This window comes from Mytilus edulis, chromosome 3 (genome assembly GCF_963676685.1).
Source record: "Mytilus edulis chromosome 3, xbMytEdul2.2, whole genome shotgun sequence".
Classification (NCBI taxonomy): Eukaryota; Metazoa; Mollusca; class Bivalvia; order Mytilida; family Mytilidae; genus Mytilus; species Mytilus edulis.
In genome coordinates, this window is record NC_092346.1 from 25,774,762 (window position 1) to 25,796,712 (window position 21,951).

General features: G+C 31.9%; 2 protein-coding genes across 2 annotated transcripts; one reads left to right on the forward strand and one right to left on the reverse strand.

Annotated features, from left to right (window-relative positions):
- Positions 1 to 1,003: 1,003 nt before the first annotated feature.
- Positions 1,004 to 2,684, reverse strand: LOC139516074 (uncharacterized). The gene is made up of 2 exons (XM_071305893.1): positions 2,071 to 2,684; positions 1,004 to 1,607 (listed from the first exon to the last, which is right to left on the reverse strand). The coding sequence occupies exons 1-2, from the start codon at positions 2,631 to 2,633 to the stop codon at positions 1,121 to 1,123; spliced, it is 1,050 nt and encodes a 349-aa protein (XP_071161994.1). The 5' UTR covers positions 2,634 to 2,684; the 3' UTR covers positions 1,004 to 1,120.
- Positions 2,685 to 2,754: 70 nt separating this feature from the next.
- Positions 2,755 to 20,654, forward strand: LOC139516075 (uncharacterized). The gene is made up of 5 exons (XM_071305894.1): positions 2,755 to 2,791; positions 6,917 to 7,087; positions 8,402 to 8,491; positions 17,697 to 18,203; positions 19,005 to 20,654. The coding sequence occupies exons 4-5, from the start codon at positions 17,704 to 17,706 to the stop codon at positions 19,420 to 19,422; spliced, it is 918 nt and encodes a 305-aa protein (XP_071161995.1). The 5' UTR covers positions 2,755 to 2,791; positions 6,917 to 7,087; positions 8,402 to 8,491; positions 17,697 to 17,703; the 3' UTR covers positions 19,423 to 20,654.
- The last annotated feature ends 1,297 nt before the right edge of the window (positions 20,655 to 21,951 follow it).

Here is a 21,951-nt window from a genome sequence, read left to right on the forward strand (position 1 = left end):
TAAGTCAGTGACTGTATTAAACATAATTTTATAACGCATTTTGATATCCTTGATAGAGGATAAAAGAGGGACGAAAGATACAAAAGGGACAGTCAAACTCATAAATCTAAAACAAACTGACAACGCCATGGCTAAAAATGAAAAAGACAAACTGAAAAACAATAGTACACATGACACAACATAGAAAACCAAAGAATAAACAACACGAACCCCACCAAAAACTAGGGGTGATCTCAGGTGCTCCGGAAGGGTAAGCAGATCCTGCTCCACATGTGGAACCCATGTAGCTATACGCTAGTGTTTGTACAGTAATGGTGTTTTTTCTTAGACAATGAACAGAGATCCAAGCCAAGGGTATCTTTATCTGGTGGTTATGAGTGCTTATATACATGATATGCAATCACCTCTTTTTTATTATGAAAACCCTCGTGACGAATTTAACCTTGAAGGGAAACCTGTATTTAACTTGATGAGTTTGTTTTTCGTTCTCTTTAGATTTAGTCATTTGCGGTTTGTTTTTATTCTCTTTGATGATTTTCCATGGATTTATCAATCCTTCTTTGAATTTATACTTTTGAAAGCTGTTGTAAACTGAGTTTTGAATTCGATGTAAGCTGACATTTACATAAGGGCAACTCGACTGGGGTACATGCTTGAGAGGATATAAACACTGTGTATCATAACCACCAGATAAAGATACCCTTGGCTTGGATCTCTGTTCATTGTCTAAGAAAAAACACCATTACTGTACAAACACCAGCGTATAGCTACATGGGAACCCACATGTTGGTATTTGTACAGTAAAGTGGTTTTTCTTAGACAAGGGTACGTGATGATACACAATTGATCATTCTCAATTCGTGAGTTTGAAATGTTCCAATACTAACTTCTCCAATTTTCGTGCGTATATGTATACGCCTTTGTATGAGATATCGTTACATGTTAAAAATGTAATATGTCTTTCATATCAGACACAGGTAAATGTGCACACCTTAAATCAAAGTTAAAAAATTAATGTTAGAATTATAAGCACTCATATTTTCACATGACAAAACAAATTCCAGTATATTGGAATAATAGTATCAAACAAAAGTAAAATATATTTCGCGTCGTTAATTCTTTAAACAACATTTGCAAAATGACTGTTGGAATGTACGGTTGAGTGGATAGGTGTAGATGCGGTATGTCCAGATCCCACCTTGTCGTCGGAGGCTTTAGTACTTGATTCTGCCTTCTCGCGTTTTCTGCGCATTATGATGATAAACACTATTCCATTCAAAATACCACCAACGTTGGAAAATGTTGTCACAAAATTGAATAAAAGAAATGGAACATCAGCAACCAACTGCCAAATACCATATAACGCCATTGCCCACCATTGAACGAAGAATGCTGCGACAAATAATGACATTGTTTTCGCAGCTTTATGTGAAGCTCTTAAAACTCTAGAGGACTTTCCGAGTGAATCTTTAATTTCTTTGGCTTCTTTGTAGATCCTTAACCAACTTAAAATGTAAAGAATCGTGTTTATGACAACAACCAGCAAAAGAGGTACTGTTGTGAAGAAAACACCCGTCCATTTTCCTTTAATTCCATCAAAATAACAGCTAAAAAGAAGAAAAAAAATATCAGAAATTTTCAATATATATTTTTACAAAAGAACTCATTAAACAGTGTAGGTCAATCTACGGAATGCCAACAGCAACATTCGTGATTAGTGTTTGCCAACAGAAAATTCATAAATTGGTTTCAGTATTGTAACATTGCAAACAGAACACTTTTTATCTGATCGCAAAGTACGCGAATCAATCATTTTATTGTTTTGCGTACAACAATTAACCAGTTTTGGTATCACATTTTCTGTTCATCGAATGAAAACGTTTAAATGTTTTTCATTGATATTAATCATGTTCTTAAAAGAATAAAAAAGTGTAATAATATGAATATTTAACGTTATTCATATTAAAACAGAAATCAAATATTTTTCTATGGTTTTTTTCTTCATAATAGCGATTCAAACACAGCAATGCATATGCATGACTAATATGTTAATATGAAGAAAATACATACAATGATCCATTTGGTCCAAGTTGTCCAAGGGAACCTGCGATGAGTCCACCTAAAGCTGGAGCGCCGAATATGTAGAGCAAGAGTCGGTAGTCGCATTTTCCGAAATTTAAGTGCTTACGGTAGAATACTAAAATGAATACATTAATGGCGACAATATTCACCATCAAATTTTGTGCAGTTATGAACTCAGCCAGCATAAATCCATAAAATGCACAAAGCGATTTTGGTCTTGGTAGTGTTTTGGTAACAGCAATGTGCATATGGTCCGTAAAATGCGCAGCGTTAAAAAGGGCGTCACATAGTGCCATGTATACTACAAATCTCTCGCTTTTTGTCCACTGGAAAAAAGTTGAAAAATGTTGATGATAGAAAGAATATCCTATAATTGTTAATGCGCATATAAAACTAAGGCAAATACATATCAGCGCTGGCACGTGAATGTTATAAAATGTTCCCTCTTTTATTCCGTACACGGGTATATCATAACCATCAACTAATGTTTTAACCCCTCCAATAGAAGTTGTTGTAGAATTCGCAGCGAAAAGGGTCGTCATGTTGGACATTTTTTAACTTAACTGGTCTTTTCACACTTCAAATGAATATTAAAGTCGCAAAAAAACAAATATCCGGCAAAAGGAAGCTTAAACTCTCATCCTTTGATTACTTTACATCCTTGTAAATATCGATACTATCTGTGGTTGAACTGTTACAACAACTTCAAGTAGGTCTAACATTGATAAGACACATATATACCTTTTATTTTGTTTTTGATAATTTCATTTCCTGTAAACAAATAAATTAATAAAAAAACGATACGACCCAATCGTGAAAATCCTAGTTTGAATAACAACCGGTTGTACATTGAACCTCTGTTTTTTGATATTTTTTATGTTCAAAATGATTAAATCTATTTCGAATTGCCTGAAGTTTGTGGACAACTTATTTTAAAAAATACTTCAAATGCATTGTAAAAAATCTGTATAACCCGTTTACAATCCCTGGTTTATTACCGATGCTAGTATAGTGTCACTTACAACCGTTTAGAAGTAATGTGTCCGGTTTAATATGATTTAAATTATAGATTTTCGTTGTATATTTCAGTTTGAAAATTTCAAGCCTAAATTAGTTGAAAAGAAGTCAGCAAAAGTTGGACAATTTAGTTTAAGCTGTTTAATAAGTTTGTAGATTCTGGTGCTCCAACCCCGTGTACCTTTATTTCATAATTTTTAGCCTAAAACTTACATGGTACAAGCGCATCCCAGAACCAAGTAGCGTTCGTATTAGATAGGAATCACAACTTTATAGACAAGACAACTACTTGATTAAAGTTTCGCCTTAAGTACATACATCTAAAACATTTGAATATATAAACAACAACGTATACATAAGCCACTCTAAAAAGAGTTACGAGAGACTGAAAACACATATACATAAAAAAAAAAAAAACATATGTATACACGTATTAAACCTATGTGTTACATCGACCTATATAAACGGTTTATTTTAGCTTATACATAAAACACTCAACAAAAGAGAAATGAGAACCTGATTAAAACATATTGAAATAAAATAATGTAAAAGTAATTTATATACAATCATTAAACACTTCTTCTTATTAATAATATATCATGGTAGATTTTAGCAGTATAAAATTGCATATCATCAATAATAAACACAAATATAAGTTTTTCATCATCAAGCATACTAATAAAACAATTCTCAAAGTGACTAACACGATTAAAAAAGCTATCACGTAAATCTGCATATATTGGACATTGCAATAAAACATTTTTTTTTCATTTTCAATAGCATAACAATTAAAACACAACCATTTTTCTAAACATATATTCTCCTATCTTCCTGTTTCTATTCTAATAGGTGCAACACCACACCGAAATTTAGACATAGCACTACTGTAATTACCAGGCATATTTTTAAAGCAATAAATCTCAACAGTATTTACACATTTGAATTATCTGTAAGTTAGTAATTTACTTGTATCATTAGACATTAATTTTATTAACCACTTCTGCTTTCCAAATAAAACATTTTCGATAACTTTTATAGTACCGGTATTCTTACTTAGTTATATTTGTTATTCTCGTGGGATTTTGTCTGATGCTTGGTCCGTTTCTGTGTGTGTTACATTGTAGTGTTGTGTCGTTGTTCTCCTCTTATATTTAATGCGTTTCCCTCAGTTTTAGTTTGTTACCCCGATTTTGTTTTTTGTCCATGAATTTACGAGTTTGAACAGCGGTTATTTAGACTATAATTAGTATTACATAAATTATTCATACAAAGACTAATTCATTTGGCATTTACTCTAAATTGCCAATTTTTTATTCTACCCTTTCGGTAAGAATTACTCCATATTCAACCTCTCATCACACATTTTTGTTAATCGTGACCAGTTTCTAAATACACAAGACCATTGCTAAATACTACAAGGCATCCATCCCATATCACCATATAATGACATATGTGGTGTGTATTTTCCGACACCCATAAAAAAGCGCATGGCTCTATTCTTCACACTATTAATACACGATAAATCCTTTGTACCCCATATGGCAGCACCATATTCAATAACAGACCAAACTAATGAATTAATTATATTCATGGATTAATATTTAAAGCAAGTCTGTGTCCATCTGCCGACTGGAAAAATTATAATTGGATGTTCTTTTAATTGTCGCGATATCATGCTTTTTATTATTAATTACCTTTTTTTTCATTTGCATGTTCACGACGGGTGCCACATGTGGAGCAGGATCTGAGTACCTGAGATCACCCCTAGTTTTTGGTGGGGTTCGTGTTGTTAATTCTTCAGTTTTCTATGTTGTGTCATGTGTACTATTGTTTGTTTGTTTGTCCTTTTCATTTATAGCCATGGCGTTGTCAGTTTATTTTCGATTTTCGAGTTTGACTGTCCCTCTGGTATCTTTCGTCCCTCTTTTTCAATTATAGTGTGGATGTTGTGATTCGAAGTAAAATAATAATCATAATGAACCGGTGATTTTATTTGCGCTACACAACACTGAAAAGGACAGACTATTCGGTTTTCTTAAGGCATGTTTAACAAACAATATTGATATGTATTTCTTTTATTTTAAAATATTTTCATGTGTGCGTTCTATGGGTACATTAACTGCTTGAATGAACACATCTTAAGTTTCGCGCTGCTTCTCTCCATGTGCTCAATAACAAGGTTGTGATCGGTTATGTCATTTTTTTCCCTCGAATTGTTAGTTCTGAACATTACCTTGTCATATTCCAATTAGTCTTAAGTTTTCTATGTTGTGTCTTGTGTACTATTATTTTCCTGTTTGTCTTTTTTTTTGCCATGGCGTTGTCAGTTTATTTTCGATCTATGAGTTTGACTGTCCCTCTGGTATATTTCGACCCATCTTTCCAACCCTTTCGTTCTGTATGTTAAAATTAAATGTAAACTTGACACCATACACAAACTAATATTTTCACTGAACATAATTCATCAATAGGTGATCATGAAATCATTGGAATTGTTTCCCTTTCAACATTATAACTCTTTTGTATGTTCTCAATATGATGTCAATCGTTTATACTTTTCTGAACTGTCAATCATATATGTTCCAGATCGATCATGATTAAAAATATACAAAATAAATAAAGATGTTTTTCCCGTCCAATCTAATTGAAAAGGTAAAATAAAAAAATGCCGAACTCCAGGGAAAATTGCTAGCCCTTCTAAACAATATTCTCACTTATTATTACGAGTAGATATTCGTATCATATTTGCTTTAATAGAAAAAAGTCTCCACAGTGCTTTGCATTTCATTTCTGATTTTTCAGGTTTTGATTTAACCTGTTATACTTTTTAAAATAAAAGTCAATGAGAACGTTTGAAGATAATTTACGTTACAAAGATTTAAAAAAAACCAATGCTTTGGGTACAGTTCTAAAATAGATCTTTTAGCGTTTATCTCATTGGGACTCATACCACATCTTCTAATATCTTTTAGCGATTTATAAATTGGAAATTACGACAAGGATAACAGAAATTATTGGAAGACAATAACAATCAAAACCCAGGAGTAAACAAGGACTCAAAAAACCCAAAGATATTTACATCAACAGTTATAAATAAAAAATAAGAACCTACACGAGCTTCACTAAAAACCGGGAGTGAAATCGGTTGCTCCGGAAGATTAAGCCTTTTCTGCACCGTATACGGCACCCGTCATGTTATTTCTTTGTTCAGTTCGGTAATGATGGAAGGTTATTATGACTGAGGAAGATATGAAATGTTGAACATAACAACAGACCATGCCAACCATCAATACCCAAGTTTTCCTAAATATTGGGATAAATTTATGTTTAGCTTTACACTCTTGATTCTATCCTATCTTAGATATTTTTTTTTTATTTTAATTTCATATAACTGCATTTCATATCACAGCCCCTAGTTGACTTCATTTTTATCATGCGTTAGTAAGAAAAGACTTTTTGCCTATGTTAAGACTCACTAAATTTATCGTGGTAAATATTTTTTTAATTTTTAGTATTTGTTCAATCAATTTATCTTAAAGTAAAAAAGTTTGCAGACAAATAATTTTCAAAATGTTTTAATTTCGATATCCCTTTTCATTCAGTTAAACATTAGTTTTGTCACAACTGTTTTCCTTTCCAAAAATACTTAATATTAAAAAGCTAGAATACTAACCATTTCAAGAAGGGTAATCCATACATATAATTCTAAAATTTTAAGTATTGTATACATTTTCTAAATGTTATAAACTAACATATCAATTCAGCTGTGCATTGGTTTATCATTTCTTACACACTAACTTGTTGTTTTTTTTTTCAGTCTCCACGGATTCGCCTCTGAGGACTGATGGTATAGTGTAGCAATATCGAGTACGAAAGGTTGTGGGTTCGACCCCTAACCAGGTCAAAACTAAGATTTGAATATTTATTTTGCTGTGATATCATCAAGCACACGTTATGTATGGTAGAGGTGTAACACCACCAAATCATGGTACGTCACATCCGGATGCATTATATATATATCAATGAAATGTTATGTTAATTTTTTTCTATAGAACTGGACAGGTTAAAACTTTACTCATGCCAAGTATTTCTTTATTTGAAACAAAGATAAATTCTGCACAATTTTTTGAAAAGTGCAAATTTAACAAAGACTAATAGGTGAAACTCAATTGTGGTATTTCACCTTAAGAGCAATCACTGGTCGGATCGGAGTCACTGTTTCCGGGTATTATAGCATGTCTTCCTGCGAATCTTCATTTTAATTCACCATTATTTAAGGGTCTTTTATTTAATTGAACCCCCAAAATTATTGTTTCCTTTCTTAAAATGAGTTTAGATCTAAAACACATTTCTTGTTATTCTACAACCGTTCTGAATATGCATGCAATGTTTGTCACTAACCGTATAGTTAACAACAATGAAATGAAATCTTGTGATTTCAAGGAATATGACCATATGTTTCATAGAAGACTGGATTTATTAATCATATCAAAATTCATTGTCAGTACCGGTAGAGTATGTCTGCAAAAAAAGAGTGTTTCCAATTTATGCTACAATCGATAATTTTACTAAAAGAGGGACGAAAGATACCAAAGGGACAGTCAAAATATTACCTCATAAAGAAAAACGAAACGTTCCTGTTTCTGATCTCGTACAAGTTAATTTTAGTCTTTCCGTGCTTATTTTTGGGGTATTGGCTTTCTTTCTGTTTTTGTTTTATTAATCCCACCTCAAATCTTAAATCACTTCCGCTGCCTATGTATAGTACAGTCTTAGATGTTTGTTTTTACTTGATTATTCGATTGATGTATTTACTTTATAAATATTGGAAATACATCAATCGTTTTGAAATTTTAAAAAAATTTAGTTAATTGACTTTCCCACGTTCTTGAAAATATAAATTAGCCTATATTTCAACACGAACTAGTTGGCACAAAGCACATGCAGATACTGCGTGTAATTGAAATTGAATTTATAAAAAAAATCTGAATTTAGGATTAAATAAACTAGGTCTTCAGTTTGTTAGCTTCCGTTGGCATCTACAAATTCTTAAATTACTAAAAAGAACGTTAGTCCTACTTTTAATGTAAGCTAAAATATTAATCAAATCGACAAAGCTTCTATGTCACTGTTGAGTATAATACTTCAAATGCTGATCTTAAATTTATTTTCAGTAAAAAAGTATATAAATTATAAAAATGGTGGTCTTTTTTCAGTTTATCTTTAAATAGTTTTACACAAAAAAAAACATTTTTTATATATAATGTATAGCACTGTTTCTATAAATATTTTTCTTCTTTAGATAAAAACGAATGTTTGGTAAACCCCAATAGACAGCTTCCATACAAGACATATGAGTCATTTGGTCTCTGTATGGTACAGGTCATTAAAGGTAATCATGCAACATCTTCTTATTTTTTTATTTTTACAAACATTAAGATATTTCATATGACAACATCTGACTAGGTGTCTGACAGGCACATGACAATATAGAAGGGTTAATTTATTTACTTTAGATCTTTCATTTTGTTCATATCATGCACAAGACGACGTTGTCACCAGTTGAACAAGAAACATTCAAGAGCACTTTAGATCACTACTGGCATACACTCTAAACAAGTACAGGAATTACATAAACACTATGATAATATTTTACTGCTTAACGGTAACAAAAACACAATAATAATTTGAATTATACAGTTTTAAAGAATGCTCGCAAGAATCAAAAGCAAGCTAACATTGAGTCTTAACTTGCTAAGAAATCGCGATATTTCAATTATTCTTAATTTTGCCGTCACGTGTATTCCACTTTGGATAAAACAGGCATGTTACATTCCAAATTTAATATTAGAAACACATTAAGTCCGACTACGGCAGTCAGTGTATGATTAAACAATGCATATTTATTTTTTGGTAAATTATGACTTTCCTAAGAATTATTTTTTAGCATACTATGTATGCTAGCATTTGAGTTCTTTGAATTTTGATATGATTTTGATCATTTTTTACGATGTTGGGTCAGTAAAAAACATAAAAAGTAGTTCATCTAATGTTGATCTACATTATATGTTTTTATGGATCGCTTAAATGTCTTATCAATATAATTGATTATGATTAGCAGAAATTACTACATGTTGTAATCTGGTATTTTTTCACTATTCGATATTACAGATGAATTTTTAAAAAGAAAATTCATGAAATCAATTTGAAATCGATTTTCTACAAGAATATATTGTGAAACTAACGATCGGATGATTCTGGTGCTTGAAGGTTAGTTTTGTGTTGTGACCTTATTTCTTCAACTTCCAAACAAGGATCGAATAAAATTGAGAAAGGAAATGGTGAATATGTCAAAGCGACAACCACCCGACCATAGAGCAAACAACAGCCGAAGGCAACCAATGGGTCTTCAATGTAGCGAGAATTCCCGCACCCGTAGGTGTCCTTCAGCTGGCCCCTAAAATATGCATAATAGTACAGTGATAATGGACGTCATACTAAACTCCGAATTATACACAAGAAACTAAAATTTAAAATCATACAAGACTAACAAAGGCCAGAGGCTCCTGACTTGGGACAGGCGCAAAATTGCGGCGGGGTTAAACATGTTTATGAGATCTCAACCCTCCCCCTATACCTCTAGCCAATGTAGAAAAGTAAAAGAATAACAATACGCACATTAAAATTCAGTTCAAGAGAAGTCCGAGTCTGATGTCAAAAGATGTAACAAAAGAAAATAAATAAAATGACAATAATACATAAATAACAACAGACTACTAGCAGTTAACTGACATGCCAGCTCCAGACCTCAATTAAACTGATTGAAAGATTATGTCTTCATCATATGAATATCAGGTACAATCCCTCCCGTTAGGGGTTTAGTATCATACTATCATAAAATATATGAGAAGAACATAACCCGTGTCATGCCAACAACTGTTTTTTTAGAAGTAAATGTGTTTAGTTCCGATGCAAAGACCCTATCAGTGAATCAATGTTAAAGCCAAAATATGCAATCTTTAATGACCTGACAACAGTATCGTAACTATATCCCCTTTTAATAAGTCTATTTAAAGGTTTTGTTAGTTTCTGAGGAGAATACTGACATTTTTGTGCTTTATAAAGAATATTTCCATAAAATTTTGGATGTGAAATACCTGAACGTATAAGATGTCTGCATGTTGAGTTATATTTACGAATTATTTCCTTATACCGGTGATAAAATTTAGTAAATGTTTTGACCAGTTTGTGATATCGAAAACCCTGGTGTAATAATTTTTCAGTAATACATAAATTTCTCTCGCTAAAATCTAATACATTGTTACATACACGAGCGAATCGTACAAGTTGAGATATATAAACACCATAAGATGGTGACAAGGGAACGTCACCATCTAAAAATGGATAATTAACAATAGGAAATGAAAAATCATCTCTTTTATCATAAATTTTTGTATTAAGCTTCCCGTTTATGATATAGATATCAAGATCGAGGAAAGGGCAGTGGTCATTGTTATCATTAGCTTTATTTAAAGTAAGTTCTACAGGATAAATTTCTTTAGTATACATACTGAAGTCGTCATTATTTAGAGCCAATATATCATCCAAATATCTAAAAGTATTGTTAAATTTTTGTATCAAATGTTGTTTTGATGGGTCTTTGCTAATTTTAGTCATAAATTGTAACTCATAACAATACAAAAACAGGTCCGCAATAAGTGGTGCACAGTTAGTCCCCATTGGAATTCCAATAACTTGACGATATACGGAATCTCCAAAGCGAACAAAAATGTTATCAAGTAAAAATTCAAGTGCATAAATAGTATCAAAGCATGTCCAATTGACATAGTTCTTTTGTTTATTGCTACTAAAAAATGATCTAAAAGAGTTTGAACATATGTACTCGCATTCCGACTTTTTAAATGCCCAGTTAATTAGGGATGTGAATTTTTTCTTAATAAGAATATGAGGCAAAGTGGTATATAGGGTAGAAAAATCAAAACTTTGAACAGATTCAAAATCACCAATATATGCATGCAATTTATCAAGTACTTCCAACGAGTTTTTGACACTCCAAAAGTAATTAATTCCACTATTTTCAAAGGCCTTATTTGAACAATTTATTATCAGGTTTTTTATTGTACCAAGTGTACTAGTAAGTAAAACAGACAATTTAGTAGTTGAACAATGGCTGGAAGATGAAATAAATCTATATTTGTAAGGTTTTTTGTGCAGCTTCGGAAGCCAGTACATAGTTGGGACTTTCATTGTGTTTGGTTCTGCTTGTAAAGAAGTAGCTAAAAGTTTATGTTTGTTACAGATGTCGTTTTCTGAAAATGAAGTCAGTTGGAATGTTGGTGAATTCGTGATTTCCTTTTGCAGAACCTCTATATAAAATTTACGTCAAACAATAATGATATTATTAGCAGCTTTATCAGCCGGGACAAAAACAAATTCCTTGGCTAGTTCTGTTAGTTTATTTTTGATACGCGAAATAGGGTTTTTATAGTTTTTGTTGAGGGTAAAATGTTCTTTAAAATGTTGTATTCGAATATCAACTATCTTCATTACTGAATTAATAAAAGAGTCCAAAGATTTTTTGTCAGCTTTTTCCCGTTTTACCCATTTCAAACAGTAGGCGCGGAGTGAGTCGTTGATGATATTACGACACTCATTCCAGTTAATAGTTGACGGGGGACGATATTTAGGTCCTTTACTGAGGAATGATTTTAACTCTCGGTCGCGAACGATGTTAAGGTCTCCTGTTATAACATGGGAAATTGGTCCATAGGTGTATTCTGAATTACTGCAATTACACGACATAGGTGTATTTTCAGTGATATTTACATCTTTACACAATTGGCTGTAATTAAACACATATTTTCGGGTAGATTTCTTGTAAATATAACAAATGAGAGGGAGTTCAGTATTATCAAAATATCCAGGAATTTGGTCTTTAACAGAATGGTCGTTAAAAATACCGGCAATATTTACAAAATCAAAACCTTTATTGACATACTTTATTTTAATAAAATGTTTTTTATGATCTTCAGGTCGATCAATTTTTGGAAACAGTTTAGAATAACAATATGCCATTATAATTTGGACAATTTCATACTTAGGACTGTAATATGAAATTGTGTTGCAATCCTCTAAAATTTTATTTAATTTATTTATAGGTAAAGAACAAAGCTTGGTTAACAGATAATGTCTGCCGTTGTTTTTTGAAATGGAAATTAGGTCCGAAATATTTGTATGGTTGGTCCGAAATTTTCTTTGATTGCGATTTTTTCTGCGTCCATGAGAACGATTTTTACGAACAGTTTTAGAAACTATATCCAAAATGTTAACAGAATCGGTTCTTGATATATTGCCAATTCCCATGATATTATCATTAAGACCGAGAGGGTAGACTGTCTGTAATTTTTTAATCCAATTTAATTCATTTATTTTTCGTGATCGTACAAACTTGGAATGAGATTCACCAGGCTGCTTATTTACTACTTCTAAAGGTTGAACTGTTAAATATTTAATAGGATGACTGTGCTTCTTAAGATGTTGATAAATGATACTTTTGAATTTATTGGGTCTTTTAAAACGATACAGGTGTTCTTGCGTGCGTTTAGATAAATATCGCCCAGTTTCACCTACGTACTGAATACCGCATCCCGGTTTGTTTCATGTGAGTAAATAAATAATACTGTTTGTTTTTCAAGTAATATCAGTTTCAAAATTTAGAGAAAATGTGCGACCATTAAATGTGGACCTTACTGTATTGTTGGTGGAAAGACGGGGACACGTAAGTCATTTTTTGGCATGACACTTATCGATAGAAGGGTAACCACGATTTTTATTGTTAAAAACGTTAGCTATAGTAGTATTTTTAGATAAGCGATTCTGAAGATTGAGACGTGTAGATACCCTTTGAACGAGTTTAGTATTTAATATTTTTCCATTTCTAAGCTTCATATTTGTTTTTTGGTATGTAGATTTATTACAAAGGAGCAAAGACTGGCGTCCAGAATATGAACCATCACACAGTAGATTAAATTGTGTAAAAATGATAAAACTGTTCGGCTCAAGACGTCAAATGCTTATTGTCATAAGTTACCCGACAAATTTAAAAAAGAAAGGGTATATCAAGGTAGCGACTGACGTCTGACTAAATAGATGAATGGGGCTGAATATTAAAATACTACTTTTTGATAGATATTCCTAAAGTAATGAACATAGAGAAGTTCTCGCTCGGACACACACTCCATAATCTAGTATAATATAAGAGCATAAACCTTAAGCACGGGGAGGCACTCTACTGTCTCCACACGGCACTAAAGACAAACTCTGTAAAAAATAAAATTGAGAAAGGAAATGGTGAATATGTCAAAGCGACAACCACCCGACCATAGAGCAAACAACAGCCGAAGGCAACCAATGGGTCTTCAATGTAGCGAGAATTCCCGCACCCGTAGGTGTCCTTCAGCTGGCCCCTAAAATATGCATAATAGTACAGTGATAATGGACGTCATACTAAACTCCGAATTATACACAAGAAACTAAAATTTAAAATCATACAAGACTAACAAAGGCCAGAGGCTCCTGACTTGGGACAGGCGCAAAATTGCGGCGGGGTTAAACATGTTTATGAGATCTCAACCCTCCCCCTATACCTCTAGCCAATGTAGAAAAGTAAAAGAATAACAATACGCACATTAAAATTCAGTTCAAGAGAAGTCCGAGTCTGATGTCAAAAGATGTAACAAAAGAAAATAAATAAAATGACAATAATACATAAATAACAACAGACTACTAGCAGTTAACTGACATGCCAGCTCCAGACCTCAATTAAACTGATTGAAAGATTATGTCTTCATCATATGAATATCAGGTACAATCCCTCCCGTTAGGGGTTTAGTATCATACTATCATAAAATATATGAGAAGAACATAACCCGTGTCATGCCAACAACTGTTTTTTTAGAAGTAAATGTGTTTAGTTCCGATGCAAAGACCCTATCAGTGAATCAATGTTAAAGCCAAAATATGCAATCTTTAATGACCTGACAACAGTATCGTAACTATATCCCCTTTTAATAAGTCTATTTAAAGGTTTTGTTAGTTTCTGAGGAGAATACTGACATTTTTGTGCTTTATAAAGAATATTTCCATAAAATTTTGGATGTGAAATACCTGAACGTATAAGATGTCTGCATGTTGAGTTATATTTACGAATTATTTCCTTATACCGGTGATAAAATTTAGTAAATGTTTTGACCAGTTTGTGATATCGAAAACCCTGGTGTAATAATTTTTCAGTAATACATAAATTTCTCTCGCTAAAATCTAATACATTGTTACATACACGAGCGAATCGTACAAGTTGAGATATATAAACACCATAAGATGGTGACAAGGGAACGTCACCATCTAAAAATGGATAATTAACAATAGGAAATGAAAAATCATCTCTTTTATCATAAATTTTTGTATTAAGCTTCCCGTTTATGATATAGATATCAAGATCGAGGAAAGGGCAGTGGTCATTGTTATCATTAGCTTTATTTAAAGTAAGTTCTACAGGATAAATTTCTTTAGTATACATACTGAAGTCGTCATTATTTAGAGCCAATATATCATCCAAATATCTAAAAGTATTGTTAAATTTTTGTATCAAATGTTGTTTTGATGGGTCTTTGCTAATTTTAGTCATAAATTGTAACTCATAACAATACAAAAACAGGTCCGCAATAAGTGGTGCACAGTTAGTCCCCATTGGAATTCCAATAACTTGACGATATACGGAATCTCCAAAGCGAACAAAAATGTTATCAAGTAAAAATTTAAGTGCATAAATAGTATCAAAGCATGTCCAATTGACATAGTTCTTTTGTTTATTGCTACTAAAAAATGATCTAAAAGAGTTTGAACATATGTACTCGCATTCCGACTTTTTAAATGCCCAGTTAATTAGGGATGTGAATTTTTTCTTAATAAGAATATGAGGCAAAGTGGTATATAGGGTAGAAAAATCAAAACTTTGAACAGATTCAAAATCACCAATATATGCATGCAATTTATCAAGTACTTCCAACGAGTTTTTGACACTCCAAAAGTAATTAATTCCACTATTTTCAAAGGCCTTATTTGAACAATTTATTATCAGGTTTTTTTATTGTACCAAGTGTACTAGTAAGTAAAACAGACAATTTAGTAGTTGAACAATGGCTGGAAGATGAAATAAATCTATATTTGTAAGGTTTTTTGTGCAGCTTCGGAAGCCAGTACATAGTTGGGACTTTCATTGTGTTTGGTTCTGCTTGTAAAGAAGTAGCTTATGAAGTCGGCAGAAAAACGAAGGACTTCGAAAAATTCAGCGATTCGACGGCTTTTCTTATCTTTCTTTAAATCAAATAGTATACAATATAGTGTACTTATTGAAATAAATGTATGCTCTCTCCCATATGTATTGATTATAAGAATGAAAGTGTTATGGTTAACATTCCTCATTACACAGGGTCCTCGGTAACCGAGCGGTTTAAGTAGAAACAACTGTAATCACCAGCCAGCCAACGCTGAGGTTATGAGATCAAACCCCGCTCGTGTGGTTGCACTCGACTCCAATTTTAATTGACTAGGGTTGTCAGTTTCCCTATGTTTTCCCTCAGTTTTAGTTTGCAACCCGGATTTGTTTTTTTTCTCAATCGATTTATGAATTTCTAACAGCGGCATACTACTGTTGCTTTTATTCCTCCACCAATAAAACTGGCTGCCGCGAAAAATCCACAAAATAGCGTTAAAAAGCAAAAATCAATCCATCAATCCTATTTACACAAGTTGAAGATAACTTCACCAAAAAACATGCGTTTCTGTAATATACCACGATTTAGGAATGTGTGGACATTCATTATCAACTTTATTTCTAGTTGTTCACCGTGCAAAGTCATTATAATTTCATGAACATACACTACCAATAGTATAACATGTACCTCTTTCCAAAATATATTCCCCATTTGTCATTTTTTTTACAATGATTCGGTACGAAAAAATACACTGGAAAGTGGATATGTCTAAAAATATATTTGTTAAAGATAAACTATTGTTTGGTGTCAAAATACCACCATAAGGAGGAACAAAATATACTTGCTTTAACATAGACAAGTTAGTTACATTTATCAGAAACGGTAAGTCAATGACGTCACATTGATCTAATAAAACATATATGCAAAAAGGCAATCATACTTTTCATTATCTCACTCATTGTCAATATTTTTAATAAATTTGAATGATTGTTTGATTGATTGGTATTATACACTTTTATCAGAACTATTGTGCTATTTCGTGGCGGTCAACTTTATTCTAATTTATCAAAAATGCAAAATCAAAAATGAAGGTTGTAAAAAGGTATAATTGCTCAACAGAGAGCTCATCAGTTATTGGTCATTCATTTAAGTAGAAACCAAGACATGGGTACGAAATAATTGAAAGAAAAGTATAAGTCACTCAAAATAAAACTTGAAACAATACAAATGGCAAATAACGGGATGTTTCCCTTAACCATATGATCTGGAAAATTCCGATTAAAACTATGCAGTTTCACAAGAGGCATGCGCAGTTCCTGAAAGTAATGATGTTTTGTAAAATCTATAATTTAAAGAAGAAGAAGAGAGAAATGCATACAGAGAACACTCAAAATAAAACTTTAAACAATAAAAATTGCATAAAACGCGATGTCTTCATTAACCATATGCTTCAGAAAATTCAAATTTAGACTATGCTGTCATGCGCAGTTCCTGAAAGTAATGCTATTTTGTAAACTTTATAATTAAAAGAAAATCAGACAACACTATGATCAAAAGAGAAAAAGATGAAAAGACAAAACAAAAGACAAACTCTTAACAGAAAACTGAATGTTCACACAATGACGAAAACAAATCAGCTGGAAACACTGCAATATAATTCACTGAAATATCCGAACACATAATCTCTTATCATTTAAAAGGAATTTTTTTCGTGATGCTTGATATAATACAAAGTGTATGTCAACCCATTTGAAAGAAAGATGATTTGCATAGATCTACATGAGGGACTGTGTAACAAGGAAACTTCGTTTTTTTTTATAACATCATTGAGAAACAGAAGGTTATTTTTCAAAGATTTAGTTAATACTTATACTGTAATCAAATGTTAAAATTTATAAGATTACGATACACGAATAAAATTTCATTTCATTTTTTTGATAGTTAATTTTGACTCTATTATTTTGGCTTTCGTTCCCTTTGACTATTTAGATTCTAGTATGTATTTCTCCTTCCAAATATTTGCATCAAGAACATTTCATATGATAAGTTTTAGAACCACGCGTAGTGCTGCTTATCAAAATTAGAACTAATATTAAGACTCCTGAACTTGTGAACCAGTTTCAAGATTTCTTCAATAATTGTAAAGGAAAAACAATTTGCTTTAGCTACAGCTTCCGTTGATATGCAGGTTAACATTGATTGGTAAATATTTGTATGTATATATGTCGTCATGGAAACCTAGATAATGTCCTACATATTGTTTTAGATTCTGTTGCACAGTTATATTTTTCCTTTCGTAAGATACACAATGGGTAAAGATGGATACAGTTTGGATCTGGCCGGTTTGGACAATGGTCAGTTCTATATTATACATGTCCCAGCATTAACATGTATATTTTTGAGTTTTATATCAGCTATTTGTGTAATAGTAGTATCATTCAAGAAAAAAAGCTACAAAACATTTTTCTCATGGTCAAGAAGCGAACGATTCGTAGTATATATGGCGATTTGCGACTGTCTGTTTAATGTTGCACATACTATGGATCACATGCATATTGTTATCACACAGGATCACCCGCATCCAAAAGGGATCTGTATTTTTTACGGGTTCATGCTTGCAGTGTTTATAACAGCACAAACTTTAATGGTCAATATCGTAGCCATCAACGCCTTTATGTTGATCTTTTTTGGCAAGCAGATTAATTTTGGGAAAAATGACTGGAGACTTTTAACCTACATATTTGTGGTTCCTGCAATTGGAGGAATTATCGGGATAGCTCTTGACCAGATGGGACCAAATGGCTCTTTGTGAGTTTAACTTCAATAAGAATTTATAATATAGTTTGATATACATAATATGTTGATGCTAATACAGTAGTTTAATAAAAAAAAAAATAAAAAAAAATATACGCAACTCATAAGTCAGTAGCACTTTTCACAAAAAATCTTAAAATAAAATTTTAAAAATGTTTAGTTGAATTGTTAAGGAATATTTTCGACTTACGATTTTTTTGTGAAAAGGGCTACAGGTTTTTACTTTTTTTCAAATTGTAGGACGAAAACTTACAAATAAATTATAATCTTGTCTTTGCTTCCGCTCGTCATTAAAAAAATTCGAACAAGAAAAAATCAGCATTGCACTGTGTTGAAGACGTAAATAAGATTTCGAGAGTTTTTTCTTTTTTCCATCGATCATTTGGCCATGATGTTGTTCGTCTATCTTCGAATTTTGACTTTTGGTTTATCTTAACATTCTCAATCGTTGCTGTTTTAAGCATATCGAAATCACTGAAATGATTTAATTCAAATTGATTTGGAACTGGATATATTGAAAAGAAATTTATCTAATGTTAAAGACTTTATATAGACCTCAAGATTTCTTTTGTCAAGTCTCGTTATGTTGCTGTATCTCTACATTATATCCTTTTATTCATCTTTAAGCTCATGCATGCTCTCTATTTGTTACGTGTTTGACCTCATAGACAATATCTTAAACATACCAAAAACTATGCACTCTGATTTAAAAAGCATCGTGCTATCATTTTTATAAATAAGATCTTGTTATGTTAACTTAACATTATGTTTTGTTTTTATTTATCTGTTATCTAGCTGCTATTTTGATGGTGTGAATGGAAAGCAAATGGGTGTGTTCTTTACAACTGTTCCATTGCTGGCAGTACTGTTCCTCAACAGTGTGTTCTACGGGCTGACGTATTTTCGTATTCATCAAGAAGGTAAACGTCTAAAAGATACCGTTGGGGAAAATGCAGCGTCTGTCAAAGGTGCACACAAAGCGGCGAAAACCATGTCGATGTTTGTAATGGCGTTCTTCATTCAATGGTGGGCCATGGCAATATATGGAGCATGGCAATTGGTCGAGGATGTTCCACAGTTGCTTTTCCAGGCAGTCACAACCTTCTCTAATCTTGGTGGTGTTCTAAACGGAATTGTCTTCATTATCATTAAGAAGAGACAGAACACCACAGAACAAGAATCCAAATCAGTGACACAAACAACAAAAGCTTGAGCGGCTCCTTCATGGAAACTCGCATTTCCTGCTTTTGTCGAAATTTTTCTCATAAACATAGCTAACAGTCAATGTTAAAAAAGATTTTATTAATTGTACAATTTAGTCTATAAGCTTTTAGTAGTTGCATACTAAGACAGGAACATAACTTTATACATCTTTGTGAGATGAAATAACATACATTAAATTTTTCAACAACGTTTTTTAAGATGGCAAGAAATCAAGTTAAATCTGGTTTAAATAAAGAAACGGTTCATTGATAAATAAAATCCATTGTATGTATGTATTCGAAAAAACGTATAGTATACGATTGGGATAAGTCTTCAACAAGAATTTTGATAGGAGTGAGATAGTTAGAAGATCGGAAAACACTGTTTGTAATCAAACGTTTACTTGACAGTTAATGGATTCAGAATTTGGATTTGTAAGCTAAATACTTAAAAGTGGTAACCACATTCGGCACGAAGGACGGAAGTGCCTTTTGCTACAAAAATTTGCAACGTGTCTTGTATTTTATTATTAATAGGTCACTTTAGCATTTAGTTTTTGTATTTACTGTGTATTGCGAGAAGAGGCTCTCAAGTTACATGAAATTTCTGAATTCTCAACAGTTTCTTATTCATTTTTTTTATTATTATTTCACGATCCCAATTTTTTCTCAGGTTTATATTGCTGTTCCTTACAGTGAGGTTTGTGTATAGATTTGGCGACCGTTTTTTGTCTTTCCGTTGATCGTTTGTTCATGATGTTGTTTGTCCATCTACGACTTTTTTTTTTAGTTTGCCCCTTTGCATCTTCTCATTTTGTATAATTTCTAAATATTTTTAAATTATGTAACATGTTTTGATTCAGTTGAACGTGTACATGCTCCGTTCACGCAAATGCAAATGAACAGTTGTATCTATAATCGTCATTTGAAATATAAATATGTATGGCCATTTCGAGACAACGTTTAAAACAGTGGTTTGGGGATTTCGATATTTTTTTTAAAATTCAGAATGAATCAAAATTTAATAATAATAAGATCAATAATAAAAAATAGGGGCGAAAGATACCACAGGGACAGTCAAACATAATTATATTGAATAGAAGAAAATAAATGTGAGTATTTAAACTATTGCATGAAAGTTGTGTGTAAAAGGAAATGTACACGTTTTACAAGAAAAAAAGTTTTACAGATGTGTCATTGTCCTTTATATGTTACAGTTTAGTACCTCAAATAAAATTAAATAAATTTTGTTACTTTTATTTTGTTCAACACCGTCTATTTTGTCATCTAAAAAGATGAAAAAATAAGTCAAAATGAGTATCGAATAAATATTTAACATACAAACGTTACAGTATTGATCAATTAGTCAAAGTTTATCATACCATCTTCACTGCATACATCAATGATACAAAGTTGAACAAACCAAAGTTGTTGCATTTCTCATTAAATCGAAGTTTAGCATATCAAGTTTGTTGCAATCATGAATGAATTATACAGTTAAATATACTCATGTACCACCTTTGCTACGTTGATCCTTGAATCAGATGTGAATTTTCTGACTTTGACAGATCGTGAGCGATTGTCTTTGCTGTCCCTTTTGAAATTTCATGACCGGTGATCCATGAGTATTTTCAGATTCTTAAATTTTACATTGTCGAATTTCAGGGTTTCTCTCTGTTTAGATTTGTGATTCCGTGTTTGTATTCGATAAACTCATCATAGGTACCAGCATTACACTCTCGAGTTTGTCTATTCTATTTTATTTTTTGTCTGTCTGAACGTTTGATGTTTTCAACGGAATGCCTGGACATGATATAATATTTCTTGAAAGTCAAAAGATTAAACAAAACATGAAAAGAGGACAATAATGTGCGAATTGATCAACTTTTAAGGTGGAGTAACATTATCATTTTTTCCTGAAAGCTAGTTATAAAGCCAACCATAATAGAATTTCAACTTGAAATGAATCACCAAAATATTGAGTTAAAATTACGTAATGGATAACGTATTTGTAAATAAATCAATATTTGTACTAAAACATGAAATAATTTGGCAACACTAATACAATTTTAACTTTGTCAAAATGTTCATTTAGAAACAAAGATGCACAGACAAACTTATATACATTGGTGTTCTTATTTCATAAATTAACGACAATGCTATTTACTGCTGGTAAGAAATATTATCGTTCTTAAATCTTATCAATACATATATTTTAGTGGAGGAGTAAAAAAAAAAATAACAAAATATAACAAATTTCGAGGATAATTATAAACGGAAAGTCCATAATCAACTGGCAAAATCCAAATCTCAAACAATGCAAACGGAAGGATAGTAATTGTCATATTCCTGACTAGGTATAGGCATTTTCTTATTTAGAAAATGGTTGATTAAACCTGTTTTATAGCTAGCTAGACCTCTCACTCGTATCACAGTCAAACAAATTGATAAAAAAAAAAGCAAAATTAATCAGACACTCCTGTTTCAAATATAAGGAATCGCAGAGAAGCTCTGTGCGTTGAGAGTGATTGAATGGTCAG